General features: G+C 38.5%; 2 protein-coding genes and 1 long non-coding RNA gene across 6 annotated transcripts in view; 1 reads left to right on the forward strand and 2 right to left on the reverse strand.

Annotated features, from left to right (window-relative positions):
- Window positions 1-82: 82 nt before the first annotated feature.
- Window positions 83-4,187, reverse strand: LOC127063874 (uncharacterized). Its single transcript, XM_050994143.1, has 6 exons — window positions 3,894-4,187; window positions 3,412-3,695; window positions 2,947-3,335; window positions 2,240-2,867; window positions 1,513-2,166; window positions 83-1,289 (listed from the first exon to the last, which is right to left on the reverse strand). Exons 1-6 carry the CDS (start codon window positions 4,185-4,187, stop codon window positions 608-610), a joined length of 2,931 nt encoding a protein of 976 aa, XP_050850100.1. The 3' UTR covers window positions 83-607.
- A 345-nt stretch (window positions 4,188-4,532) lies between these two features.
- Window positions 4,533-24,808, reverse strand: part of LOC127063681 (uncharacterized) — a 33,114-nt gene continuing 12,838 nt past the window's right edge. The window contains exons 2-14 of one of the 2 annotated variants that reach the window (XM_050993724.1): window positions 13,704-13,941; window positions 13,519-13,627; window positions 13,352-13,376; window positions 13,079-13,259; window positions 12,472-12,821; window positions 11,960-12,026; window positions 11,344-11,613; window positions 10,975-11,128; window positions 10,451-10,776; window positions 9,425-9,538; window positions 9,171-9,257; window positions 5,209-5,865; window positions 4,533-5,101 (exon numbers count right to left, since the gene is read on the reverse strand). In XM_050993724.1, coding sequence (XP_050849681.1) covers window positions 4,934-5,101; window positions 5,209-5,865; window positions 9,171-9,257; window positions 9,425-9,538; window positions 10,451-10,776; window positions 10,975-11,128; window positions 11,344-11,613; window positions 11,960-12,026; window positions 12,472-12,821; window positions 13,079-13,259; window positions 13,352-13,376; window positions 13,519-13,627; window positions 13,704-13,941 — 2,746 coding nt within the window. In that variant the 3' untranslated portion in view covers window positions 4,533-4,933. Of the gene's footprint in view, window positions 5,102-5,208; window positions 5,866-9,170; window positions 9,258-9,424; window positions 9,539-10,450; window positions 10,777-10,974; window positions 11,129-11,343; window positions 11,668-11,959; window positions 12,027-12,471; window positions 12,822-13,078; window positions 13,260-13,351; window positions 13,377-13,518; window positions 13,628-13,703; window positions 13,942-24,808 lie in introns of both variants that reach the window. The other variant, XM_050993723.1, reaches the window with a different exon arrangement.
- LOC127063695 (uncharacterized) lies at window positions 5,860-24,176 on the forward strand. Of its 3 annotated transcripts, none has more exons than XR_007781451.1 (4): window positions 5,860-7,762; window positions 13,068-13,238; window positions 13,532-14,040; window positions 22,388-24,176. It is a non-coding gene; the product is annotated as an uncharacterized LOC127063695 (long non-coding RNA). The 3 variants fall into 3 exon arrangements; XR_007781452.1 differs by lacking the exon at window positions 5,860-7,762 and adding an exon at window positions 11,086-11,182; XR_007781453.1 differs by lacking the exon at window positions 5,860-7,762 and adding an exon at window positions 12,743-12,865.

Below are 24,808 nucleotides of genomic sequence, written 5' to 3' on the forward strand. Positions count from 1 at the left end.
AGGATCAATAAAAGGGATAATTTTTTCGCCAAACGTATTTTCATTCTGAATTACAAATTTTTGTAAAAGCATGTGTGTATGGATTGTATATGTTGCCTATATTCTGGCGTACTACCAGTGTTAGTTCGAACACTGCCGGTAGACGGCGCATGGATCGAGCGCTGTAGGCCATCTGTACGAACGGATGTGTTTAGCGTCGTAATATCTTTCTTTGAAATTTTCATTAAAAAATAGAATATTATATTTTATAAATAATTTATTATCACAATAAAATGTAAACAAAGTAAAGTATAAACAGGTATTCCCATAAGCAGAGCCGTTCGTGTATATACGCCGTACAGCAGTGACATTAAAATTAGGTACTTTTTATACAAAGAGAAATAAAATGAATATCACGTTATCGAATATTCTATATAATATTACTGTGTTATAAAAAACAAAAATATATATATCTGTAAACTATATTATTTGTTAATAATCGGAGATATCGTTTTATATTTTAGGGTTAGAATGGTCTTTCGTAAAAGGATAAGAAACGATGCTGATGCTGATTGGATTATTACAAAGGTAAGTGTTAATCATTATGATCATCGTCATTTTTTTTTTTTCAAGTATCAGGAGGTTCAAGTTTCAAGCTGATGAAAAAATTTTCGCGATCCTCTCTGTAGCGTGCTTTTAACAGAAATTCACAAGCGAGCGAATGTCTCGAAAAATTATATCTTCGTGCAAATCTTTGACACTCACCTAACCAAATCGATAGATCAAGGACTCGTTTACTTTTCGTATTCATTTTCCTTAACTTCTCTTCGTCTTGTTTTTTGATCGTTGATTTTAAGGTTATATAATTCCAACGATCGAAGTATTTTCGTGCCAATTGCCGTTGTCTGAACGTAATCGGAAAATCTTCTTTATTTAAGATATTTCGATATTTCGTATAATTGAATTTTGCTAGAGTAGCTACGAGAATACGTGTACTTAATTTCTGTTTTTGTTCGTTGGGATCGATAGAAGATTTCGTATAATTCCTTTCGAAAGATTTATCTTGCAAAGATCTCATGGAACTCGATGTCGGTAAGATCGTAGGGTTTTTCGATAGAAAATATTTCGAATTAGTCGATACGATACTTTCCTCGAAATATTGGGAAACATGAAGACCGAGGAGTCTGATTATGAGATCACCGATGTAAGGCATGCAAGGAGGACTTCGTTTTGCTTTTGCCCATGTTTTCCGATACAAAGAAGAGTCGGGACTTTTATAAATCTTGCAGAGTCTCTCCATAATGGCATATCTAAAATTGAAATGTCTTCGAGGTTACAACCATAGAATATATCTTCGGTTGACGTTGTTTAACGAACGAATTTGATCCTTTGCACTGTATGGGCTCGTCTCTGATATGACGTTTCATTTATTCGATAAAACAAGTCGGTAAGAAACAAGTTAATTGAATTGAATTAAAGAAAATAATTACAGTGCAAAGGTTTAACATCGAAAGAACGATAACAGATAGATACCTGTTGGCATGATGAACTCGTAAATAGGACCAACTCGATTTCAGCCGATAAATCGGTGGTGCCTGGAGACCAGCTAGAATAGATCTGCAAGAGTGAAAATTTCCTATGTCGAAACATTTGTTCGCAGCATTGATAAATCTAACCATGATCCTAGTTCTCATATCGATCTTCTTCACAGCGAGTATCTCGCTGATCGTTAAGCAAGTTATTCTATGACCGAACGCAACCCAAGCTCCAAGATTCGGTGCATTTCTCGATGACTTTTGAAAGACGATGATCTCGATCTCCGAGATAGGTATACGAATAAAGAGATCTCTATCTATCATAGTCAATTGTTTGGCCAGAGTATTGCTGTCCAAGTCCCATACAGTGACACGCATTTCCATTTTCAGGAGTTTTTTCAATTGGTACATCGTACTATCATCGTTCTCCTTGCATTCCTTCCTCTTATCCCTTTTTTTGTTAGGTCCACTTGTAGAAAAAATTCGTTTTAACAGACTGCCTGATTTTTCCTCCAAGGAAACGTTCGATTCCATCATCATCATCTTACCGGGAAGGGATTTCTTGCAAACGTAGAAGAATCTCTTCTCGTTTTTCTGCCGTTCTTTCTTCTGTCGAAAATCTCTGATCGATGCCAGGTGTCTTCTGAGTTCTCTGTCATCGATCACCAATTATTTTCGAGGTAATACAGTTAGACGAGGCTAACAGAAACTTCCAAAAAAATAACCTGTAAGCTGTGATCGCTGCTCTGGGTCTGTACCAATATTCCGGAGTCCAGAATAGTATAACTTGGTCTCTCGTTGCCGGACCAATAGCACTGCATCCTCCAGGTTCCAAAGCACTGCAGGACACGCTTGCTACGAGCTGACGGCGAGAGACAGGCAATCTTAGTTCAGGTTCCACGTATTGTCTTCTTATGTTCACTTCACTCAACGTTCTACGACCTTGAACGGATTCTCGTTCTCCGGATTGAACAGACCAAGGTCCGAGAGCACGAAAGAAGTATGCAGCTGTGATCAAGCCGTATCTCCTCAAGTGTCTTCGATTTTTCCTTGGCCTAGATCGACCCTTCTGCCGATCCTCCCACATCCTGACGCTACTCTCGATCAATTCGTAGATATCTATTGGATTCTGGTTCCCGGTCAACTTATTGTTGTAACGACAACCTCTTCGAGACGGACCTAAAACTAAAGCCGAACTACACTTCTCCGGTATACCGAATCCAAACCGTGAGACTTTCGATATCAAGACGTTCGGTTGCTGCTGTTGTCCCTTTTTGCAGATAAATTTTGTCGGTTTCTTTTCTGAATGTTCCGTCGATGGGTTCAATATTCTGTTCGAACTCTTCGTAGTTTCTAAAGAAATATGATATTCTATAAAACGAAACGCGTATTTGATTTTTGATGAATTCAGAAAAAATCTTAAGAAACCAACCGTGACTTTCTTTCCATCGAGCTTCGAGCAATTTTTCCTGAGACCTGCGATGATCGCAGGAGGAGCAATTACAGCTAGTAAGGATCTGTCGATCTTTTTCTCTGATGAACAGAACATCGCACAGATCGTCGCCATGTTGCGTTTTTCTTGTATACTTGACATTACGACACTCCGGCCAACTTTGGCAAGGTTTCCTGTTAGCAATTCTATTTAGAGAATAATCAGCCAACGTATATCTGATCTCTTCTAAGCTAGCCCCAGCAAATCTCACAGGAATAGGAGTGTAATAACCGAATACTAATTCATTGTAGGATGGTCCAAGGTAGAGATCTTTGTGTGGCCAGGTTGGGCGAACGCCATCACCAGCACCTCCGTAATGAGCCCAGACTCTGCACTCAATCGTTAGTTTTTCTCATTTATCTCATTCAAAAAAGATTACCTAACGATCATGAATTATTCTCACACCTGTATACGTTTTTTTTCTTTTTTCCAGAATAATTATCATCAACTTCAATTTCGGACGATAGAAAGTACACGGTGGTTGTACTCGAAGAACTCGCAGCACTGGTCTCGGACAACGAGCTGCTCTTTGTCTTTCTCGCGAGCAAATCTCGTACCTGATCGCACCAAATTTTCCAAAAGAGTTCTCTGCGATGAATCCCACCGAGCTCGTAATAATGTGTTCTGCCGTCTATCAGCCTAAGAAAGATTCTATTTTTATTCGAAATGGCTGATCGAAAACAATGAATCTAAGAACTTGGATCATCCTAGAAAGGATCCTACTTTTATTCGAAAGGATTGATCCAAGGCAATGAATTCAAAAGCATAGGTATGTATAAGAACTTGGATGTAATATTTCTCGTAATATCGTACGTGTACCTTCCTTTTAAAGTTTTACGTTGTCTTCTCGCGAATATGCTCAACGTTATATATTCCAGAGGATACACAGAGACGAGCTCGAAACTCTCGATGCTTGGATCCAGGTCAGCCGGACAGAGAAAATTATCGGAATTCTTTTTGAAGACATCAGCAGCTACGATCAATCTCTGAGGTGTCAGGCCGAGTGCTACTTGACGCAAACCCTGTCCATTTCGAGTGGTTTCAGCGAAAGGAGATTCAACGAGAACGGTATCAGAAAAATCACAATATTCAGATAGTAAGAGTTTCTGGATCCTGTTGTTTTCCGTTTGGGCTCGTTCGTATCGGCGTGAGAGGCAGGTGGAGTCGTGCGAGGTTCGCATGAAAGATTTCTCTTTAGATAACGGGTGTCAAAGAAACACTGGAACTTCGCGTACGAAACGATCGAATCGTTTAGGGATGTTCCAAACAACCGAACAATTTGTAAACTTCCGAAGGATTTGTCTGCCATGTGGAATGGTTACCTACTGCTTCGTCGATGCCAAGGTATAACGATGACAACGCGTTGATCGATTTCTCGATCTATTGGAGCTGCAACTTCAGGTATTTAGAGATTTCCTTTTTTTAATTCGAATATCGATGCTCGTTCAAAATTATCGGGATAGTTGGTCGAGCTTGTTGTCTTCGCTACGAGTTTAGGAATGAAAGGATAGAATAATCGATATTGATTTACTTTCGTGATGCGTTAAAACGCCTTTATTTATCAGTTTGATACTTAGTCTAGGTTTCGTACATAGCCGCAGTCGAAGAAGACTATATTTAAAGGCATGAACCCAGCGTGTGCGGTAAATGGTGTCTCACGCGGTGTCTTGCCTCGATTAATAAGGATTAATATTTCATTCCTTATTCGTTATTACGATATTGGTAATAAATAACATATAAAAAAGACGTACGCGTAAAAAAGATGTTCACCGATTCGGTGGAGCGCCTTTTTTTTTCTTTCGTTTCTTCTCTATATATCTATATAATAAAGTCGAATCAGGTGTGCTGGAACGAGGTGGAAAAAAATGTACAAAGTCTCAAGAGCTCCGCGATATGCATGTGTATTTATGTACGTTTATATATCCTCTTATCGGCTACCGTCCTCAGGATTTATTCTGATCGTGACTTTGTTGCCTAGTGCCGAGGCTAATTTTTCTACGGTGCTCTGAGGAAGCTTGTTGGGTTCTGGATTCGTTGTCTCTTTCTCGGACATCACCGTGTTCTCTGGTATTGACTTAGCAGTCGTTTGATTCTCCTGTAAAAAAAAGAATGTCAAACGTACAAGTTATGAGAAAAAATGTGTCCTTTAAAACAATTCGAAGAACTCGACTCGTTCGATAAAACATAAATATAAAGTCTTACTCCTTCCGTCTTTCTTCGTAGGTTAGATCTCTGCAAAGTAGCAGCCAGTTCGTTTTGGAGTCTGGACACAACCGGTCCGTTAGCTTCGTCCGTTCCATTCTTCTCCGCTCGAGGTTGTTGCGCTAAGAAATCAAGCTTGGCAGGTTGTTTAGCTTCACCTTCGTAAGCACCTATCCTAATGGCGACCTTTCCAACGGTTGGCTTAGGCGGACCGGCAGTACCATTTGGCGAAACAGCGTTGTTGTTTGCAGTGGAATTTTTGTTCGCCTCGTTAGCAGGACTCGTCGATGGATCCTTTTCCTTTGTTACCTGCGTCTTGTTCCCGGTAGCAGCGTGACGTGGACTTCCATTAGACGCCGGCGAGGAAGAATTCGAGAGCGGGAAGTATGTCGGTGGTGGTTTAGGTATCACTGGATTTGGTGTGTCTTTCAATTTAAACGATTCGATACTTTGCATCTCCACGGAGTCCTCGCTCGTCGTAGTTTTTATTGGAAGAGGAAGCGGAGGTGCTGGTGGTGGAGGAGCCGACGTTGTGTTGTTATTCGTATTGGTCGTTGTATTCGTATTGCTCGTTGCATTCGTTGCATTTGTCGCGTTGCTTACATTCGTAGAATTCGTGATGTTGGAGCCATTTGTGAGCACCCTCTTCTCCTGTTCCTATATCATTTCAAACGCAATCTTTAGATTTAACATTTAGACAAAATATTCTAGTCTAATCCAGACTAGATACCTAATCAAATAATTTTCTCAGAATAATATCAATCTTTTTTTTTCGTTTAGCTAGTATATGTACTAACGGTATAAGGTGTGATCGTGACCAACACACTCTTTTTTGTCGATGTCCTCGTTGATTTATTCATCTTCGAATATAAGTCTTAATCATCCACGAGTGTAGAAACTTTATTCTCGAAAACTCATAGTCGAACAAGAACGACAACAATGACAACAATAATAATAACGATAATTGTCACGATTATGAATGCGACGACACAACTGAGATTTTTCCAAACTCTTTCTTGATATAATTTCCAAGTCCTACGGATCAGGTTTTTCTAACGAATAGGGAGAAAAGTTCGATCACGATGTCGTTAGATTCACAGCGTGTTGTTGCCAATCTTGGAACTCGTTAATCGTAAAAACCAATTCTTGCCGGACTTCCTGATACGTTCGAAGAATCGGAAAAGGAATGAACGAACGGTTATTATTTCACAAAGACACCGAGTGAGATGACATTTTCCGATAAAGATGTGTATGTATGTATGTTTGTACGTATATATATTTCAGTCAATGTATAAAAGTACGTACAAGGCTACCTTGAAACCGATCGCACAGCGAGCTCAGTCCTCGCGTAACTGAAAACAGACGCAACCGTTTCTTACGTCGCGCTCCTTCGTGTTCTTATGTAAGAGCCACCTATTATTTTGCGCGTCTGCCGCAATTCGCAAGAAACTGACAATGCAAGAAGATAGAAAGAGAGAAAGAGAAAAGAAAAAAGGAGAGAGAGAGAGAGAGAGATAAAGAAAGACGAGTAAATCGAACGAGAGGAAAAAGAGATAGACTAGACGTCCGTTCGCACGCGTGGACATCGAAGGACTGAGCTTGCTTATCCGATTATTATTACAAATCGATCGGTCTAATACACTCACACATACACACACGTAGAGAGTATCCGACTCACGCTTCGATAGCACCCAACTAGTCGACGATAAGAAAAAGCAATGACGATAATACGTTAATAAGAGTCTCGTTAGACTGACTTTTACATGCGTTTTCTCGACTTGCGTTAGAGTTAAGCACTGTTGTTAGATTGTAAGGAAAGGAAGAAAGGTGTCGATCGGTCTACCGAGTTTCACAGTCTCCTTTCTTTCTCTCTTTTATTCAACTTTTTCTTTTTCTTTTTTCTTGCTTTTTTTCTGTTCTTTTTTTTTCCCTCTCTGATCCTTTCCACAGCTGACTATGAAATCGATGAACTCGGAGAAAGTCGTCGAGGATGCTCCCGAGAGCGTGGCGGCTCGTTAATCGCCGTATTTGATAGAAAAATAGAAAGAGAAAAGAGTTCGAGTAATTATAACGATCTCGTTAATAAAGATCGATAGGATCGATTCTACCGAATGGATGAGACATCATCGATCTCTATGTTCATACACTGTGTTCACCCATCTACATACGTACATGTACACACGCACGCACACGCGTTAAGTTCATTTTCAAGATGTTATTTACGCTTTTGACGTGAAATAATTAATCACTGTAACGCTCGCGTAGAGTATGCGATACGATAAAAGGAGAACTTCGTTTATCGTCGAATTTATCTTTTCGAACGGATCGTCGGTGGTCAGTTTGTCTTTCGCCGATTGAATTGAAAGAATAAATAAGAAAAGCGAAGGAAGAAAGAAAGATAGAAAGGAAGACAGTGAAAAAGAGAGAAAATGCGTGACAAAACGATGCAATGCTCGTGACTTTAAGGTGCAAACTACCTCGCTCTATCTCGTGAACGTCGTTTCGACGGTACCAACGTCGCAACTAAATAATCGTATCGCGAGGAAACCTGCAGGTGTGTATTTGCGTGTAAACCTATATACGTGTACATTTATTCGTGTAGATGTACGTTCGTTACATCCTCCGCAAAGTTTGTCGTGGATTTCGTTCCACACGACTATACATTTACAGAGAGAGGGAGCATATTACGGTGACTTTATAATTTTGTGCTCTTATCTGTTTGCTCCGGCAGGTCCTCACTAACGTAGACTGTGTAATTAAGAGACCGCGCGCGCGCACCTACTCGACTCTACTCGACTCGACTTGACTCGACTAGAACGCAAAATCTTCGAAGCTCGTTCCACTTTGTCAACGAATGAATCTATCTCTCTTTCTTTCTTTCTCTCTCTCTCTCTCTCTCTCTCTCTCTCTCTCTCTCTCACTATCTCTTTCTGTTTTTGGAATTTGGAAACGATACTTATCGCTTCGTAAGATCATTCGTCGTGTTAATTATCGCGATGATGATATTTGAATCAAGTTAACTTCGTATATCCGATATATAAGTTTAATTAAATTGATATTTCGTTATTTATTAATGATCATGTGATTTTAGATCGGTACACTTTTTATAGTTTTGTTAATATATTTTTTCTTTCTTCTTTCTTAATAGATTTAACACAGATCGTTGAAACCGTAGAATAAGTTGGAGAGAGAACAATTTATTTCATAGGATAATTTAAAAATGTCTCTAAAAATTTGGAATATGTTCGACGGTGACACGAAATTTGATATGTAATCGCGTCGTTCAGCTCGTATGTATGAATCACTATCTCTGTGTATGTTATTAATCGTAAGTACGATTGCGAACGTTCGTAACAATTGATGATACTCTTTATATTCTTGCTTTCACTTCGTTAAAACTAAAATTTCACTTTTTAGTCGATCTTTTCGATAATTAATTATTTTTTAAAAAAAGAGAAACAGAGAAAGTCTTCTAATATAAAGTACGTACGATTTACGTCGTTAGTAACGATTTGTACAATAAAGTGCTTGCTCTACTGAGCATTCACGAAACTTTGATAAACGAACGTCTTCTTGAGAGCGATCGATGATTATCGGAAAAAATAATCAATCGAATTCGATCGCGTTTGTCACGACGTAATACGAACGGTAAACGAAGGGTATCTGTTACGGTAGCTGTTATATGCTCGATTTAACTTAGAGATAATATTTTTTTTATCGCGAATGCAATGCTATAGTATAGATCACTGATAATAAATAGCATATGACGTTCGACATTTAGGTCAACATCGTGTAAAAAGTCTTTTCCCGAGGTTCTTCGATAATTCGATTAAGTCCATGAAATCAAAGAAATATGCGAGTAAGAGACGGACGAACGGAGAGTGAGGGAAAGAGAGAGAGAGAGAGAGCGTAAGAGAACATTGACTTTATCATAAATTAAGGACGATCGATGATTCTCTTACCGGCTCGGTAACTTGATCTGAAAATTGGACCCTCTGCTGCGCGGCGTTGAACATCTTTCGATGCGCTCGCTTAAACTCTTCCATTAGCTGAAACATATGATACAAACGAAGACGAGATGAGGAAAATAGGAAAAACAACGTTTCACGAATGATTTACTTGTTAAATCTACCGTATTGATCGGTTATATTCGTTTTTTGTTGCTTTTAGATCATGAGAAAGTTTTAATTTGATTTGGACAATGTAATAAACGAACCTTGTCGTGCGTCACTTTTTGTTCCTGCGCCCTAAGTGCTTCTGGATTTGGTGCTTTCCGAGGTTCGGATGTTTTCTCCTTCGAAGCTTCCGTCTTAGCTGCGTTCATACTTCTCTAAATAAGGAAAAAAAAAGAAAAGAAAGAAAAAGAAAATGCATGTAACTGGAAATATACATAGATTTATCAAGAATTTTTCATCGATCGCATCTCGTGTCTACCTACGCAAAATCACAAACGATAAGTCATGCTCGAACTCAACGAAAAGAGGATGTTAACATTTGTGAAATTCCGCATACCAAACGCACGCGGTACTTGGCGAGAGTCGCTCGTAAAACCATCGTACGATCGATGTTTACAACGTTAGGCCTCTAATCCTCGATTTATATGCTTCGTACATATACATGTACATATATATGAATCGAAAGAAGAGATAAGGTAACGCGTAAGAGTACGGCGTGGCTGCGCAAAGAAATAACCGACATTTTCTTTACACTTCATTAGAATGTGATTTGTTTCGAAATGCTAATAACGACGTAACGTTGAACGTATTGCGAGGCATCCTCGCCTTTCCCTCCTTTTCTATCGCTGCCTACTCCTTCGATTACCACGAGGGAAACGTTGAATCTTCGTAGGAAATCAGAGGAGAATGTCAGTTCCTACTTCATCATAAGGAAAGAGAAGGAGAGAGAGAGACAGAAAGAAAAAGGGAGATAAAGAAATAGATAGATAAATAGATAGATAGATAGATGGATAGATAGATAGATAGATACATAGATAGATAGAGAGTTAGTATCAACGTAATGATGGAACCAACGGAATTTCCCTTATTACGATATTTGTTTTTCTCCGATCTCTGACTGGGATCGAACCCGTAAATGGCGAGTCTCTCTATCGTCGCCGCCATCATCATCGTCGTCGTCGTCGTCGTCGTCGTCGTCGTCGTCGTCGTCGTCGTTGTATTTCTTTCTTTTTCTCTTAATTAAAAGTTGGATAATGATCGGAATAAACGGACGAGACGTTGAGTACCTGTTGGGCTCGCCTCTGCAATTCTTGAGTTATGGCAGTGCTTAGATCCGTGCTGGCTATAGGCGACGTTCGTAGATTCGATCCACGTGTAGTAATTGACGAGCTTTCGTTGGTCTTGTTTGATCCAGTGGATGCGGCAGTGGTTGAACCAAAGGAAATAGTAGAGGAGGGTGGCTCGCAGGACGACGTTGACAAGGACGAAGAAGTGGATGCCGAATCCTTGCTGCAGGAAGACTCGAGACTGGATTCGGTTTCCGTTGATCCTGTGCTACCCATCGACATTGTGCTGCCCATTTGCATTCCCATCGCGTTCATAGGCTTAGCGTCTGTCGAAACAACGAAAAGGAAAGGATAACGTAACGTTCGAATCTTCTCGTTAATTTTTTACACTTTCTAACGCGAGTTTTGATATACGTAATACGTTAGGTTTCTTATACAGTCTTGTTCTCTTTTTTCTCTTTCCATGCACAGATATCTATATATCTATATAGGTTATTTATAAATCAACATAGCTCATAACGAACCTGCTGGCCATTTATATGGAAGAGGTGGTGGGGGAGCCGGAGGACAAATGGATTGATGAACCTCCACAGTCGTTATCGTCTTCCTCTCCGTTTCGTTCTGTCTCTGCACCAATTGCAACTCTGCCAATCGATTAACATCGTGCTGTTCGTTTTCCTAATAAAAAGAAGTAGAAAAACGAAGGGAAGAGTTAACGGAAAGAATTATAAGGTACGTCGATGAACGAAAGGAAGAATAAGGAGAATAAGAAGAAGAAAAAGCGAAGAGGACGCTCCGAGCGAAGCAATAAGTCGAGGAAACTTGTATTAGGAAGTCTATTCTCAAGGCTTTAGGCTAGATAGGAGGAAAAAGTTAGGTACTTTTTTGCTTACCTTGGAAGCATGATAAAGGGGCAATTCGTCCGCAGGGCCATCGTAAATGACGTCCTGCTGTCTGATGTTGTCGCGTCGATAGGCTAAACGACGATTGGCTTCGTCCCTTGGATTTGCATCGAAGTCGTGTACCTCGTAGTCGATCCTTGGTGCTACAGGATCGTAGAGAGGCTCGTTGTCGATCTCGTCTTCGTAATTCCCACGGGAATTCAAACGACGATGACCCGGTGGTACTTGTCTGTGATTTTGATTCTGCACTAGCCCCTGGTTCTGGTTCACACGAATGACAGTCGTGTTATTCGCTTTTCGTATCCATTCCTGTGCCTAAAAATCGAGTTTCGATATATTTTCTGTTTCGTTTTTTCTGTTCCGACGAAGCTGCTTTCTTTTTCTTTTTTTCTTTGGCTTTCGACGAGGCAATTCGATATGAATTAACTTACGACCGTCGCTCGTAGTCCTCGAGGATAAAAATAGAGAGGGAGAGAGAGATACAGAAGAAGATAGAGAGCGCAGATGAACAGAACAGACACGAGTTTCGCATGGCATATGTATAATTGAGAGATATTAGAGCGAGAGCACTTGGTCGATGATGAACAACCGTCTCTCTGTCCCTTACCTGATCCACGTGAGACCATTCGGAGGAGGTGCAGCTGCTGGTGGACAGTGCGAGGGGGCAGCAGATCCTAATGGCCGAGAAACAAAGTATGAGCTCACTCATATCGAGACTTTCTAATCTCGATAAAATGAATCCCGTCGGAAGATTTATGTTAGTAACGCTCGGTTAGAGCCTGGCGGATATTCAAACGATGCTTAGGAATCCATCGGTTTCACGATAGTTATCGTGAAATGTCCTATTAATAGGACGAACTTTCTCTCGATTCGCGTTCATCGATCGCGAATCGATAATACAACATACTCAAAAGAAAATATATGACTAATCGTAGAAACATCCCGTTGGTATGGTAGACTATTCAACAATGAACGAATTATTCCGAGTCATCGATAAGCTTCGATAATCTTGATTACGCTCTAATGCATCGGCGTTATCGATCATATGTATTCGTGGATCGATCAAGGATAAAAATGAAGCTTTATCGTCTCGTAACGATTTCGTTGAGATCATCTTACCTGCCGTTTCGATTGCAGTTATCTTCTCGTGGATATCGTGCCTGCATTCTAGGATCTCGATGATGTTGGGGAGACGAAGAAGGATTTTGTAAAGGTGACGGACTGGTCGCCACGATGCTCGAAGTTTCGGAATCGTAACCGCTCGAACCTCGAGTCCAGAGTGGTTCCGGACAATCGTAGAGATGATTGGGTGCTGGTCGCTGAACGATCAGATCAAGGACAGCCGATCCTCTCATTACCTCTATGGCTCTCTCGAAGGGAAGATCCGTCAGTCGTTGTCCGTTGCACCAAACGATCACGTCACCAGCTTTCAAGCCAGCTGCTCGAGCCGGTCCACCTTCCCTTGTACCCTGTATGGTCGTTCGAATAATTTTGTCGTACAAGTTTTTTCTTGGTTAGTCTTAATTGATCGCGTTTACATTATGATCTCAATGGTACGAATCGATATCAAGTGACGTAAGCGCATTATCTCCTTATCTTACGTTACGTTATATATAAAACTAACACGACGTTCTTGCAACGAGCGATATATATATATATATATATATATATATATATAGCATCAGTTTTGAAAACAGTTCGTTTTATGTGCATAGATTCATCCAACCTGAACGGTGAGGCCAGGTACGATGCCTCGGCAAACACCACAGCCAAGACGACCTTTCTCACCGACGAGTATTCGGATCCTAACTTCACTGTTTGAAACGGCTCCCACACCAGTCTCGTTGTACTGCAGCTGTTGTTGCTGCTGTTGCACCATGTGCCAGGTAACCGGATCGTTTGGATTGCTTTACGAATCGTAAACGACTTTTAGAACGAGAGAATCATCGTGGTGGATTTAATACACTCGTTGAACTTTTAATTAACGATTGTTACTTACTCTTTCACCGGTATCATCCCTACGCCTGCAACGAAAAGAAAATTGAGATGATATTTCGTTATTTCCTACTCTCAAAAAAAAAAAAAAATAAATACATTTTCTCGAAACTAGGTTCAACTAACTTAAAGTTCACTTGAGAAATGTGAATAATAAAATAATATAATTACTTCGGATTTTCAGCACGAGGACCTGCTGATTTTTCACCAAAAGGGCAACTTCCTGATGTACGGCATCTTCAACTGGATATCCATTTACCCTGAGGATTTGATCCCCTACCTATAACGAATAAGTACGAGTCAATTAAATAGAAATTGAATTAATCTTCTTAATCACATCGTTTAATTCGACCGACCCTCAATCCGTTTCTATGAGCTTCGCCACCAGGTTGAACGTTACTGATGTAAAATCCAGCAGCGTATTCTCTACCACCTCGCAATGAGAAGCCGAAACCGGATGCACCTCGACGTCTCAATCTAACGTTCCTGGTAACGCCGATGACGGCCATTCTGCCGCCTCCCACCGGATTTCCAGGACCTGCACCGTTCGATGATCCCGTTCCAGCACTAGATGCGCTGGAAGAGCCACCGGATCTGTAAACATCGAAGGATGGATCTTACCTGTTCTTACATCATAAACTTTTGCCTACATGTAAAAGAAGAAACGAATACTTATATATATTTTCGTAGGACGTAAGTATATATCCATAACCAAAACGGACGGGTAATTAATCTCAACTTTTTCTCCTTAGAGTATTGCATAAAAGAGACTTTACTTTCTCATCATAGCTTTTCCAGTACGATGGTACTTTGTGAAATCGTGTGTGAAACTCGTCTGCTTGATAATAAAAATAATGATAATAATATAATAATTATTACTATTATTATTATTATGGAGCAAAACGATGACAATGAAAACGACGAATTGTCGTGATATTCACAGAAACTGTTCGTAGAAAGTTAGAGTAGGTATTATTCTGTTTCTGTATACCTTTCGCAGGTGGTTGGCGGTACGACCGCACATTACGTACATTTCCGATTGATTTCCGACCTTTCCCTATGAACTCTATGCCCATGAACAATCCGGATGGCGAGTTCTCTATTACTATATCTATACGTGTAATAGACGATCAAATTTCGTCGTATTTCCTACCTGTACGCATGTCCCTCATATTTGTGGAAAGATAGAAGGATCGTATTTCCACGTAACTAAAGTCATTAAATGTGCGGCCGTATGTCGTGCTCGACTTATCATTAAATTTTAAGTAGATACTTAGAACAGGATAAAATAGTATTATTACGTATTTGTTATCTTTGGTCTACCTTTAAGCATCGTTATCTTATTGTACGTTTCCGTGTGTTCAAGAATTTTTAAGTTTTCGATAAGGTCAAAAGAAGTAAAGAAACAAAAGGAATAAATTGAAAAATAACTTGGGACATAAATCCTTTAAGGAAAATAAATGTATATGCATATTTACTTATAATGTATATATATATAGTTACTATATATTTGATATATTATATATATATATGTATATATCTTATAGAAAAAATATGTATAATATCTTTTCCTTATGAATTTCATCGACGAAAAAAAAAGAGAGAACAAAGAAAGAGATACTATACATATACCATACTACATAATAAAACAGAGAGAGAATTCATTTTCTCTTGGATATCGAAAAGATTATGCGCAATGATTGTTTGTATGAGAGATCGTGGGATGCTGTAGGATGATAGTAAATGACTATCATTAGAAAGAGTTGTAAACACTGCAACGAAGTTACTAGCTAGAATTTATTTTCTAATATTTCCTCTTTCTCTTTCATTTAATTCCTTATTTCCTTCAATTTCTTCCATCTCTCTTTCTCTTTTATTTTATATACTCATGCTATAAAATGTAACTAAAGATATTTATACACATACAAACACATACACACATACATATGTATTTTTATACGATTCCCTTCTTTTTTTTCTATTCCTATCTATGTTTGTTCCTTGTTCCTTCCTGTTCTCTTTCTAGTTCTCTCTATTCTTGAATATCGATGAAAAAAGTAGTAAGAGTAGCACCACTCCAACCGTCTGCTATCTTCGACAACTATCTCTCCCTCTCTTTCTCTCTCTTTCTCTTTATCTATCTCGAGGGGAACATCATTTTTCTCGTAGACGTCTCGACTTCTCTTCACAGGGACCGAAAGTTCGACGATCCATCCTTTCTAGCTTTTTGGCACGAGGGTAGACCGTGGCTGGTATCGATTCTTTCGTTTCTCGGCACGCGAATACCTTTCGACGAGTATAAACCGAGTAGCTTTCGACGTGACGTTTATCTCTTTCCCTTCTTCTATTCATCTTCTTTTTCGAGAAACTCGAAGTATCGTATCGACAAAATCAGACAGACAGACAGACGGATATCTCTAAACCGAATTCAATCGTTTCAGAGATTTCGAGACTTTTCTCCATCCTTTTCAAACATCATTTTTCAAATCAAGAAGTACAGATCGCAATCATTTCTCGAGCTTATTTTATTTGATATTTTTCTGTTTCTTTTTTTATTTAGGTACAATCAAAGAAAGTTCGTTTATTAAGAAAATGGGAAGAAACGAGAAGAGAAAACGGTACTGGGGCCTTGTATTTTGCGTTGATTGTTTATGGGAAATGTAGATAGGCGATGTCAACCGGAATCATTGTGTAACATTCTGACAATGGAGAGCGATAGAAGAAGCGCTAATAAAAACGGCTAATTTTTTTTCCCTTTTTTTTCGATGGAATTACCCATGACTATTATGATACTAATAATAACGAGCATTCGCATCCGTTCATAGAGAAAGATAGAGAGAGAAAGAGAGATACAGAGATACGTGTACATAGGTACATACCGTTAGCATCGTCGATATCGCCATTTGACGATCGAGCTCACGAAAGTGTTACGACTGTTATACGTCTCTAAATCGGCACGTACCAATGCGACATTGACTTCTCGCAATATATAGATATTCACATACGTAGGTTATGTATTAATCTCAATTATCAACATTCTTCTCACGGACATTTATGCTAAAAAGTTTCCACGGTTCGTTCCAAGAGTTCACGAGACTCGAAGAGTCCGACAAAGGGCAGACACCATAACAATTCGTTTCGTTCCGTTCGGAGTGTTTGCACATTACTCGTGCATAGAATCGAAAGCAAAGTTAAAGAAATTCGATAGGAAGGCTGATTCTTGTGTTGCATATCGTTATCCACTTATATGCAGTTACATACATATATGCGTATCTATATTATAAATATATATATATATATATACAATCTATATTATTAAAATAATTTATTTATACATTATATATGTATAAATTATTTTTTATATATCTATCTATAGGTAATATATATGTGTATTTAGATATTCGTATTTACTTGCGTATAAAATATTTCTGTCTCTCTCTCTCTTTCTCTTGAGAATTTAATTCGAACCGGTTTAACGCGCGAATCTGCTCTGCTCTCTTTTGAAATTGAGCGATTATACGGAAAGAAAGCCCTAGTAGTTGGTTATAATGAGACTACGATCGTAGACGTATGACGCGTATTTTCGCGCGATCTTCGGAGAACAAAGGGAGCCGTGTGTTGAAACCGGTTCCACTTTATGGGTATAAAAGAGGAAGAAGAAGAAGAAGTAGTATTAGTAGAAGAAATTAGATATCATTTCCGTAAATTTCGTGAAAAAAATTGATTATTCTCCATCGAGGATAAAGGATAAAGAGGAAGATCTTTTAACGTGAGCTTATCGCTGGTATATTATCGAAAATTGAAAGTACTTATGTATCTCCTGTATAAAATTACGTTCGTTTATGCGACTCGAAACAAAGCGGAGAAAGCAATCGTTTTATTTAAAAATCTCTCGCGATAATCGTAAATACTGAAACATAGCAATAGATTCTCTCCCAATTTACCGTCATGATGACCGCTTGCTTGCTCACTCTCTTTCTTTCTCTCACCTCCCTACCTCCCTCCCTCCCTCCCTCCCTTTCTCTCTACTTTGCATCGTAACGTCATCCTATTTACGAGGCACGTAATTTCGATTACAAAGTTACGTTACACCCTCTTTACTCTACTACTATGTATTACTACTACTACCTATCCATTATTAGAATGCATCGTAGCTCGTTCCTCTTCTTATTTGCATTCCATTCGCGTATGCATCGCTTACGCGTGTAAGTGTAATAATAACAGTGGGCCTGACTCGTATAGAAAATAGAGAGGAGTGGGAGAAGGGGGAAATAGTGGGGAGGGAAGGAGGGGGAGGTTTCAATTCCGTCCACGGTCTATGATAATTTCACGGCATGCACGAGGAGGCCGGGGACCGGTCTCGAATAGAATCGAACGAGGTAGAACTCGCGAAGCGAGAAAAGCCTGTAAAAGCAAGACGAGCATTTGAAAGAGAGGGAGAGGAAGAGGTAGAGAGAGAGAGAGAGTACGCGTGCCCGTGCTAAGGACAGAGATTAATCTCGCGAGTATAATATAACAAGCTACTACTCTCGGCAGCAAAGCTCGACAGCGAGTCGAATGAATTTACGATAGATAGAAATCGAATTTTTTTTTTATATATAGTTTTTATTGTCGTCGTCGTTGTTTTTTTTTTTTTCTTTTTATATCAGCAGCAGCATATTAACGACGAAACGCATCGACGATATTATAGTTTGTTGTCCCTCTCCTCTTTGAATTCCAAACCCCACTTTCCAAACGATCTAATCTCCTATAGAGGCACATGAACGAGTTTCACGTTCCTCCTTTCCTGTCTCTCTCTCTCTCTCTCTCTCTTTCTTTTTCTCTGTCCCTGTTCCTCCTCCCCACCCTATCTACCCTTTTGCCTCTTTCGGAACCCGTTATGGCGAATCGCGCGTGGCGTTACAATTTCTCGAATAAAATTCGTTTTCGTTACGGCCGAATTGGCACGCTAAGTACCCTCTCGGCACGAGGCTCTCTTGTCCAATGTATACATAGGGAAAATAGAGAGAGAAAGAGTGAGAGAAAGAGAAAGAGAGGGAGAAAAAAGAAAGCTATATTCCTTATACGCGCGATAGTGCATCGTTCCTCTTCTTCCTTTTTTTTCCTTGTTCTTCTTTATCTTTAGAATTCGTGTCGATTAAAGGTAACACGTATGATTAAAGGACGTTGGAAATCCATTGGTATTCCATTCGTATTCACCTTGCATCTCTCGTAATAATGCAAATTAATGTTCTTTTTCTCTCTCTTTTACTCTATCTCTATCTGTTGTAGGCGAATAAGTAACCGATCGGTCGGCTAATGAACTATCGTCAACGTGAGTCACGCGAGTGTTCAGACTTTCGCGAAATATACCTACTTCCTCTACCGGTTTTTCGATTTGCATGAAAAGCTTTCCGTTCGATTAAATGCCTTCGATAATCCAAATTATAATTCAAGATCGGCAGGATTAACGATATCCATTGCCAGTGATCGAACACGTAAGCAATTTATTATTTAAATAATTTGTCAAGTTCCTCTATAACAAGCGTACAACTTAAAAACTCATGATTATAGTATTCTTTGAATTCTATTTTATTTTATCGTCGCGAACTTAATCGTTCCATGTCCGATATTTTTAATATTTAAAAATATATAAGATGTACTTAGTAGCAGGTATACAATATAATTCTACTAACACGAGTAATTACATAATATTATAAGTTTTGTATAGACGCGAAATAAAATTGAGTCGTAGAGATTTAACGGGTTCTTTTGATTACGAACGAATAGAATTTCTCGAAGCGTCCTTGAACATGCTGATAAGTAAATCTTATCCATGAAGTAGAAACGAGCTAGTATATTTTTAAGAGCGTCGTTCTAAATAGAAACTTGTTTTCTTCTATGTCGGTGTCGCAACATTTCACGATATCTTCGCGAGCTACGTCTCAAAACGAAAGGAAACGATTGAAATATATCGAGTTTATAGGTGAATCGTGCCACCTCGCCTTTTCAACTTGCCACGAATCTCTTTTTCTTTCTTTCTCTCTCTTTCTCCCTTCTCTCTCTCTCTTTCTCTCATGGTAGAGAAGGTGGAGCGGATACGATATATACTAGAAAGGACGAGAACGCTCGTCCCAGGGCGTGCCTTTTCCGTGTTCTTTCCAGTCTTGCATCAGCTTTCTCCACATTGTTGCCAAGGTGGACGTCCCGTATGACCCTTTGAATCTCTCGGTGACCGACTAAAATAATCTTAAAGTATTATAATTCTAGACAAAATTTCTCATTGTTATCGATCGACCTTCTAATTCTATTATCCTTCAATCGATTTTATTTTATTTGTAAAAGTCCTTCAATATCACGACGAGTTAATCAATTTTATCAATGTCGGACCATCATCGAGACTTTATCAACGAGTTTCATTGCTTTGCGAGACAGTTTAATGGTTACGTTCAAAGAGATAGACGCAACTGCATTTGTAGCCATCAACAAAATTCGATTAGTCGGCCTCCTTTGATCACAGAATCGTCGCTAATTAAACCAATCATCGTTCTCTTTACCTCTCTCTCTCTCTCTCTTTCTCTTTCTCTATCTCTCTCGTTTCTTCCTAATTTGATATTGAAAGGCGAACGACCTGCCATCGGAGAGATGCTTTCCGATATTTCCGTATTTATTGGTGAGACTTCGGAGGAAATCGACGAGTAAAACGAGGCCGTTCGTTGCCGCGGGTGGTTAACGTCGATTCTTCGAAATCGTTCTCGTCTCTTTCCTTATCGTCTTCCCTCCTTTCCTTTCCCTCCCTTTCATTCCACTCCCTACCTTCCGTTCTTTTTTCATTCTCTTTTCTCTTCTCCTTTTTTTCTCCCCTCATTTTCTATCTCTCATCTCGCTTGCCTTGAAATTATTTTTTTACAAAACAAACAATCCTTCGAATTTTCGTAGTAAAACGATAAGGGATAATATCTATTGTTTCTTTTCAATGCAACAAAGAGAATACGTTAGTCATTGTAACGAGTGTTTTGCAACGATAACAAATGATCTCTTAACGAGATCAGTTGGATAAGTAATTTCATGGTAAAAATATATTTTTCTCTGATATTTTTTTTCAACATGATTCCAACGATTTATTAGATTGTAAATTATGTAAAAAATTATCTATGTGAATTTTTTACGTTTTGAGATTTTGTTATCGTTGAATCATTTTCGAGGAATTATCTTTCTTGCCAACGTTCGTTATGAAACACCTTGAACATGTAAATAAACATACATACACACACATATACGTACACGCATATATAATATAGGTACACATGTGTAAATACATATCTGTAGTACGATGTAATCATTTTTGTATCGATCGTACGAGCCACTTATACAGATAGACACGTAACATACCGGTCGAAGGTTCAAAGTCAATGACAAATAAATAGATACAGAAACGACGGATGTGTGGCATTGAAGCGAAACGGAAAGCAAGAAAAGCCGCACATTCGATCGAGTCTGCGGTTTATTCGACTATCCGATTCGCTATAGAAAAATACAAAATCGACTCTCTCCTTTTTTGGTCTTTTTCTATTTTTTAATCATTCGATTCGCGAATGGTCATCCCCTATGGTTAACAAGTTTCTCATGCAGAACGAATCGTTTGAAGTATAAATTATTTTCGTGAATAATAACTTTGATTGCTTTAGCGATTTCTTTTTCCTTTTTTTTTATTTCGTTTCATAAAAGAAAAAAAGAGGGCTGATTCTCTGTATCTCATTCGTACGTCGATTTTGGTTCCTTTCTGTTTACAAGAAAAAAAGAGCAACATAGAAATACAGAGAAGGAGAGAGATGAAGAAAGAGAGAAAGAGAGAGAGAGAGAGAGAGAGAGAAAGAGAAAGAAAGAAACAGAGAAAAACACAATGAAAGAGATGAAGGTGACAGAACTACAAGGTCAATCGTCGTGTTTGCGGTGAACGGTAACGGTGATCGTCTCTTCGCAGTAAAGTTTTAACTCCGTCAGTCTTCTCTAGATTGCCTGCGACGAAGCACCGATCCACAGCTGGATTATTCCGATCTACTCTAAGAACGTAGGAAATAATTTTCTCGCAACGTTCTAACGGGAACGATTTTATTTATTACGTGAAAAATCATCTCTTTGTAGGTCGTAACTTTTTTTCTCTTTTATCGTCTGTATATTCAAAGGAAATCGAAGCTATTTGCTTCAAGTTATTTCGTATTTTTTCAAGAGCTATCTCGAGTAGTTATCTACCAAACCATTTTTTTTTTACTTATCCTTCTTTTTTTTTCTTTTTTAAAAATAATGTCCACTCATTGTTGATAAGTTTGCGCAAGAAAGAACAAAAAAGAAGATATAGAAAAGGAAAGGAAAAGAAAAATGACTTGAAATAGTTTTCGAGCACACGATAACCCACGAAAAGACATTATTCATTCGTCGGAGCGAACGAAGCAGTCGAGGTAAAGGCGGTAATAACGAAATGGCCTTCGAGTCGCGTACATTGCTCATCGCTTTTACGACGTTGAAACCGACCGAATGATTCCGACTCGAACGGCAAGGAAAACGCGCTCTCCTCGAACGAACAAGCCTTTGCGACGTATGTAACGTGTGCTGGAACGAACGTTTCGTTAATGGTCTCTGTTCTTCGTCTTTCTTTATCTCGCTTTCTCTTTCTTTCGTTTTGTTACTTATTTCAAACGAGACGGAACGGAACTCGGACAGACCTACGAGAGAGTTTGGCGAGCATCATAAACGATATTGCTCGCCGTCTCAGAAATAATTGTCGCATTTCTCGTGGAATAAATTATGCAAGAAGTCTCGCTATTTTTGTTTTTTTGTTTTTTTTTTTTCGTTTTTTATCCCAAATAAGAAATCGATGGTAACAGAAGGGAGAGAGAGCACGAAGTGTCGTCACACCGAACTCCTTTCGATGATTAACATCTATAATTTTTTCTTTCTTTGTTTTTTTAATAATCTCTTTTCCAGCTCATCGTGAAATATACGAAAGAGATATCAAACCGATATCATTCTTCCTCGATCGATAATTCTTTTGTTCTTTCAGGAACGTCCACTCCTCAGCGCTTATCGATGCAAAATGTGGATATTCTTCGATGGATCCTCCACTCAAACACTTTACAGAAGGTTCATCGTACGATGAAAGGGTTTCTTTTCGTCTCGATTCTTCCTCTCTTTGGATGAGAGGATTCTCGAAAGTGATACACAAAGATGATAAGCTAGCCAAGCTATTTTACTGTCTCTCTTTCTCCGACTTTTTTTCTTATTTTTTAAATATCGATTGAATTCCTAATTTCTTCGTACTTTTTAGAAAAGTCGATATGTCCGTTTTATTATATGTTTTAGATAAGATCTCCACTTCGATTTAATTTTGGATCTCGTTTATAGCTAGCATGTATCTGTATCTACGGGTTTGCGATCGTTAAAGTCCAATGGGATCTTTTTATCATCGGCAACTTTCGTTTCTCCTTTTTCTACCTCCATTTCATCGTCGTTCGAACGTCGTTAATCGGCAGAAATATTGACTCTGAAAGACGTCACGCCTTTCGAATCGTCACGGATATCGCCATGGCCGAGAACGTGGATGGAAAACCGATGGAAACGAGTAGCGGGATCATCGATAGGTAAGTTAGAATGAACAAAAGAGTTGGTGTAACGTAGGATGATTGTTAAAACGATATATGTATGCATGTACGAACTTTCATCGTCGATCTTATAACTGCAGTTTTAGAATTTACATACATACCTATGTATATTCTAGAATACTTTAAAATATACAATTATCGCGTATAAGATATATATATTATCAATATTTTTAAGAATATTCTAAGACGAAATATTATAATATAAAGTATAAAGTTTTAGTAGATGTAAAATTAGAATATGGTATCAAAAAAATAGTTAAAGAATGTATTATAAAATACTTTTTGAATATTTTAATATATATATATCTGTGTATGGATATGTAAGACGTTCTTTTCGACGACACGCTAGTGCGTAAGAAATGTGCGTGCACTTGAAAGATTGAGAGAGAGAGAGAGAGAGAGAGAGAGAGAGAGAGAAAAAGAGAGAGATGTGTGTCAGCGGGTCACTGACATCCATCAACGCCAACGAACTTCGACGTTTGCCTACTTCTTATACGGCTAATTTCTTTTCATTAGGAAAAGCATGCTACTCGACCGACCTATCGAAGCATCTTATCCTTCCACGAAAAACTTCTCTCTTTCTTTCTCTTTCTGGAAAAGTCTTTTCCATCGATTTTCAAACTGCAATCATATAAAATACATTCGCATAGCTTTAGCATAAGATCTCTTAACCCTCTATAACATTATGTAACTTTAAAGTTTCATATTTTTTACGATTATTACTTCATATTTGTAGTTTGAATGTTTTTTAAGTAACACTTATACTCACTGGCGAATTTAGCCTTCAAGAGATCCAAAGCGTTATATATTTTTAGAGTCCCTTTTTTAAAATAAATCAATTATGCAAAATATATACTTTCTCGCTTCAATTGTTCATGCAAATGATAAAGTGAAGAGTACAAATTTGATTATAGTCGTAAATAGAAAAAGAAAAATTATATATCGACCATCAGATATTAAATTGAATTTATTGTATAACATAAATATATATTATCGTGTGCGGACCCTTGTCTTACGAAGCCCGAGGCGACCGCCTCCACTGCTAGTGGGTAAATCCGTCTGACTGATTATACTTGCAATTAGTATAGAGAGTTTAAAGTATATATAGTTTAGTTTATTAAAGTTAAATTTTCTATGGTATAAATGCTATACAAAATATAATACTCGTACGTATTAGTACAAATTATACGATAACTTTTACATCACATTATAATATTCTTGTAGTTAGGAATAAATATTATCTTATAGAGGGTTAAATTAGAAAAATTAGTTACGATCAATTATCTCTAATATTAATCTTAATTAATTTATTTTCCCGATTGTTAACTCGACTAATCGTACTTATTATTAATTATTCATTTTTTGTTTCATGTTCATTTCCTATTTGTCTTCTTTATGACTGATAAAAAAAAATAAGAGAAACACGTTCATAAAGACGGCATATGGCGGGCGAACCGCCTTAAGCCGTTTCGAAGGCACGCGTTTCAATTCAACGTGCAATTTTCGACAATAATGGCACGTTCTCTCGTTCTCGCGCTGCCCTCGTAGCATAATCGCGAACATCTGCAAAGTCGCTCCGACTTGAGAGGAATCTCAAGAGAGTCGTCCTGGGTACGAGACGAGAAAAAAGAGAAAATGGAAAGAAAAAAAAATGGAAGCAGAGAAAGAAGAAGAGAGAGAAAAGAAAAGAAAAGAAGGAAAATGGAATAAATGATAGTTTTGTTAACGTAAAATACGGACGGGAAATTTGCGAATAATTTTTTTAGTTCGAAAGAAACCGGAAGTTTAAAGCGTTTTGAAACTACCGACCGTAGAAATTTCGA

The sequence above is a fragment of the Vespula vulgaris genome, chromosome 5, assembly GCF_905475345.1.
Source record: "Vespula vulgaris chromosome 5, iyVesVulg1.1, whole genome shotgun sequence".
Lineage (NCBI taxonomy): Eukaryota > Metazoa > Arthropoda > Insecta > Hymenoptera > Vespidae > Vespula > Vespula vulgaris.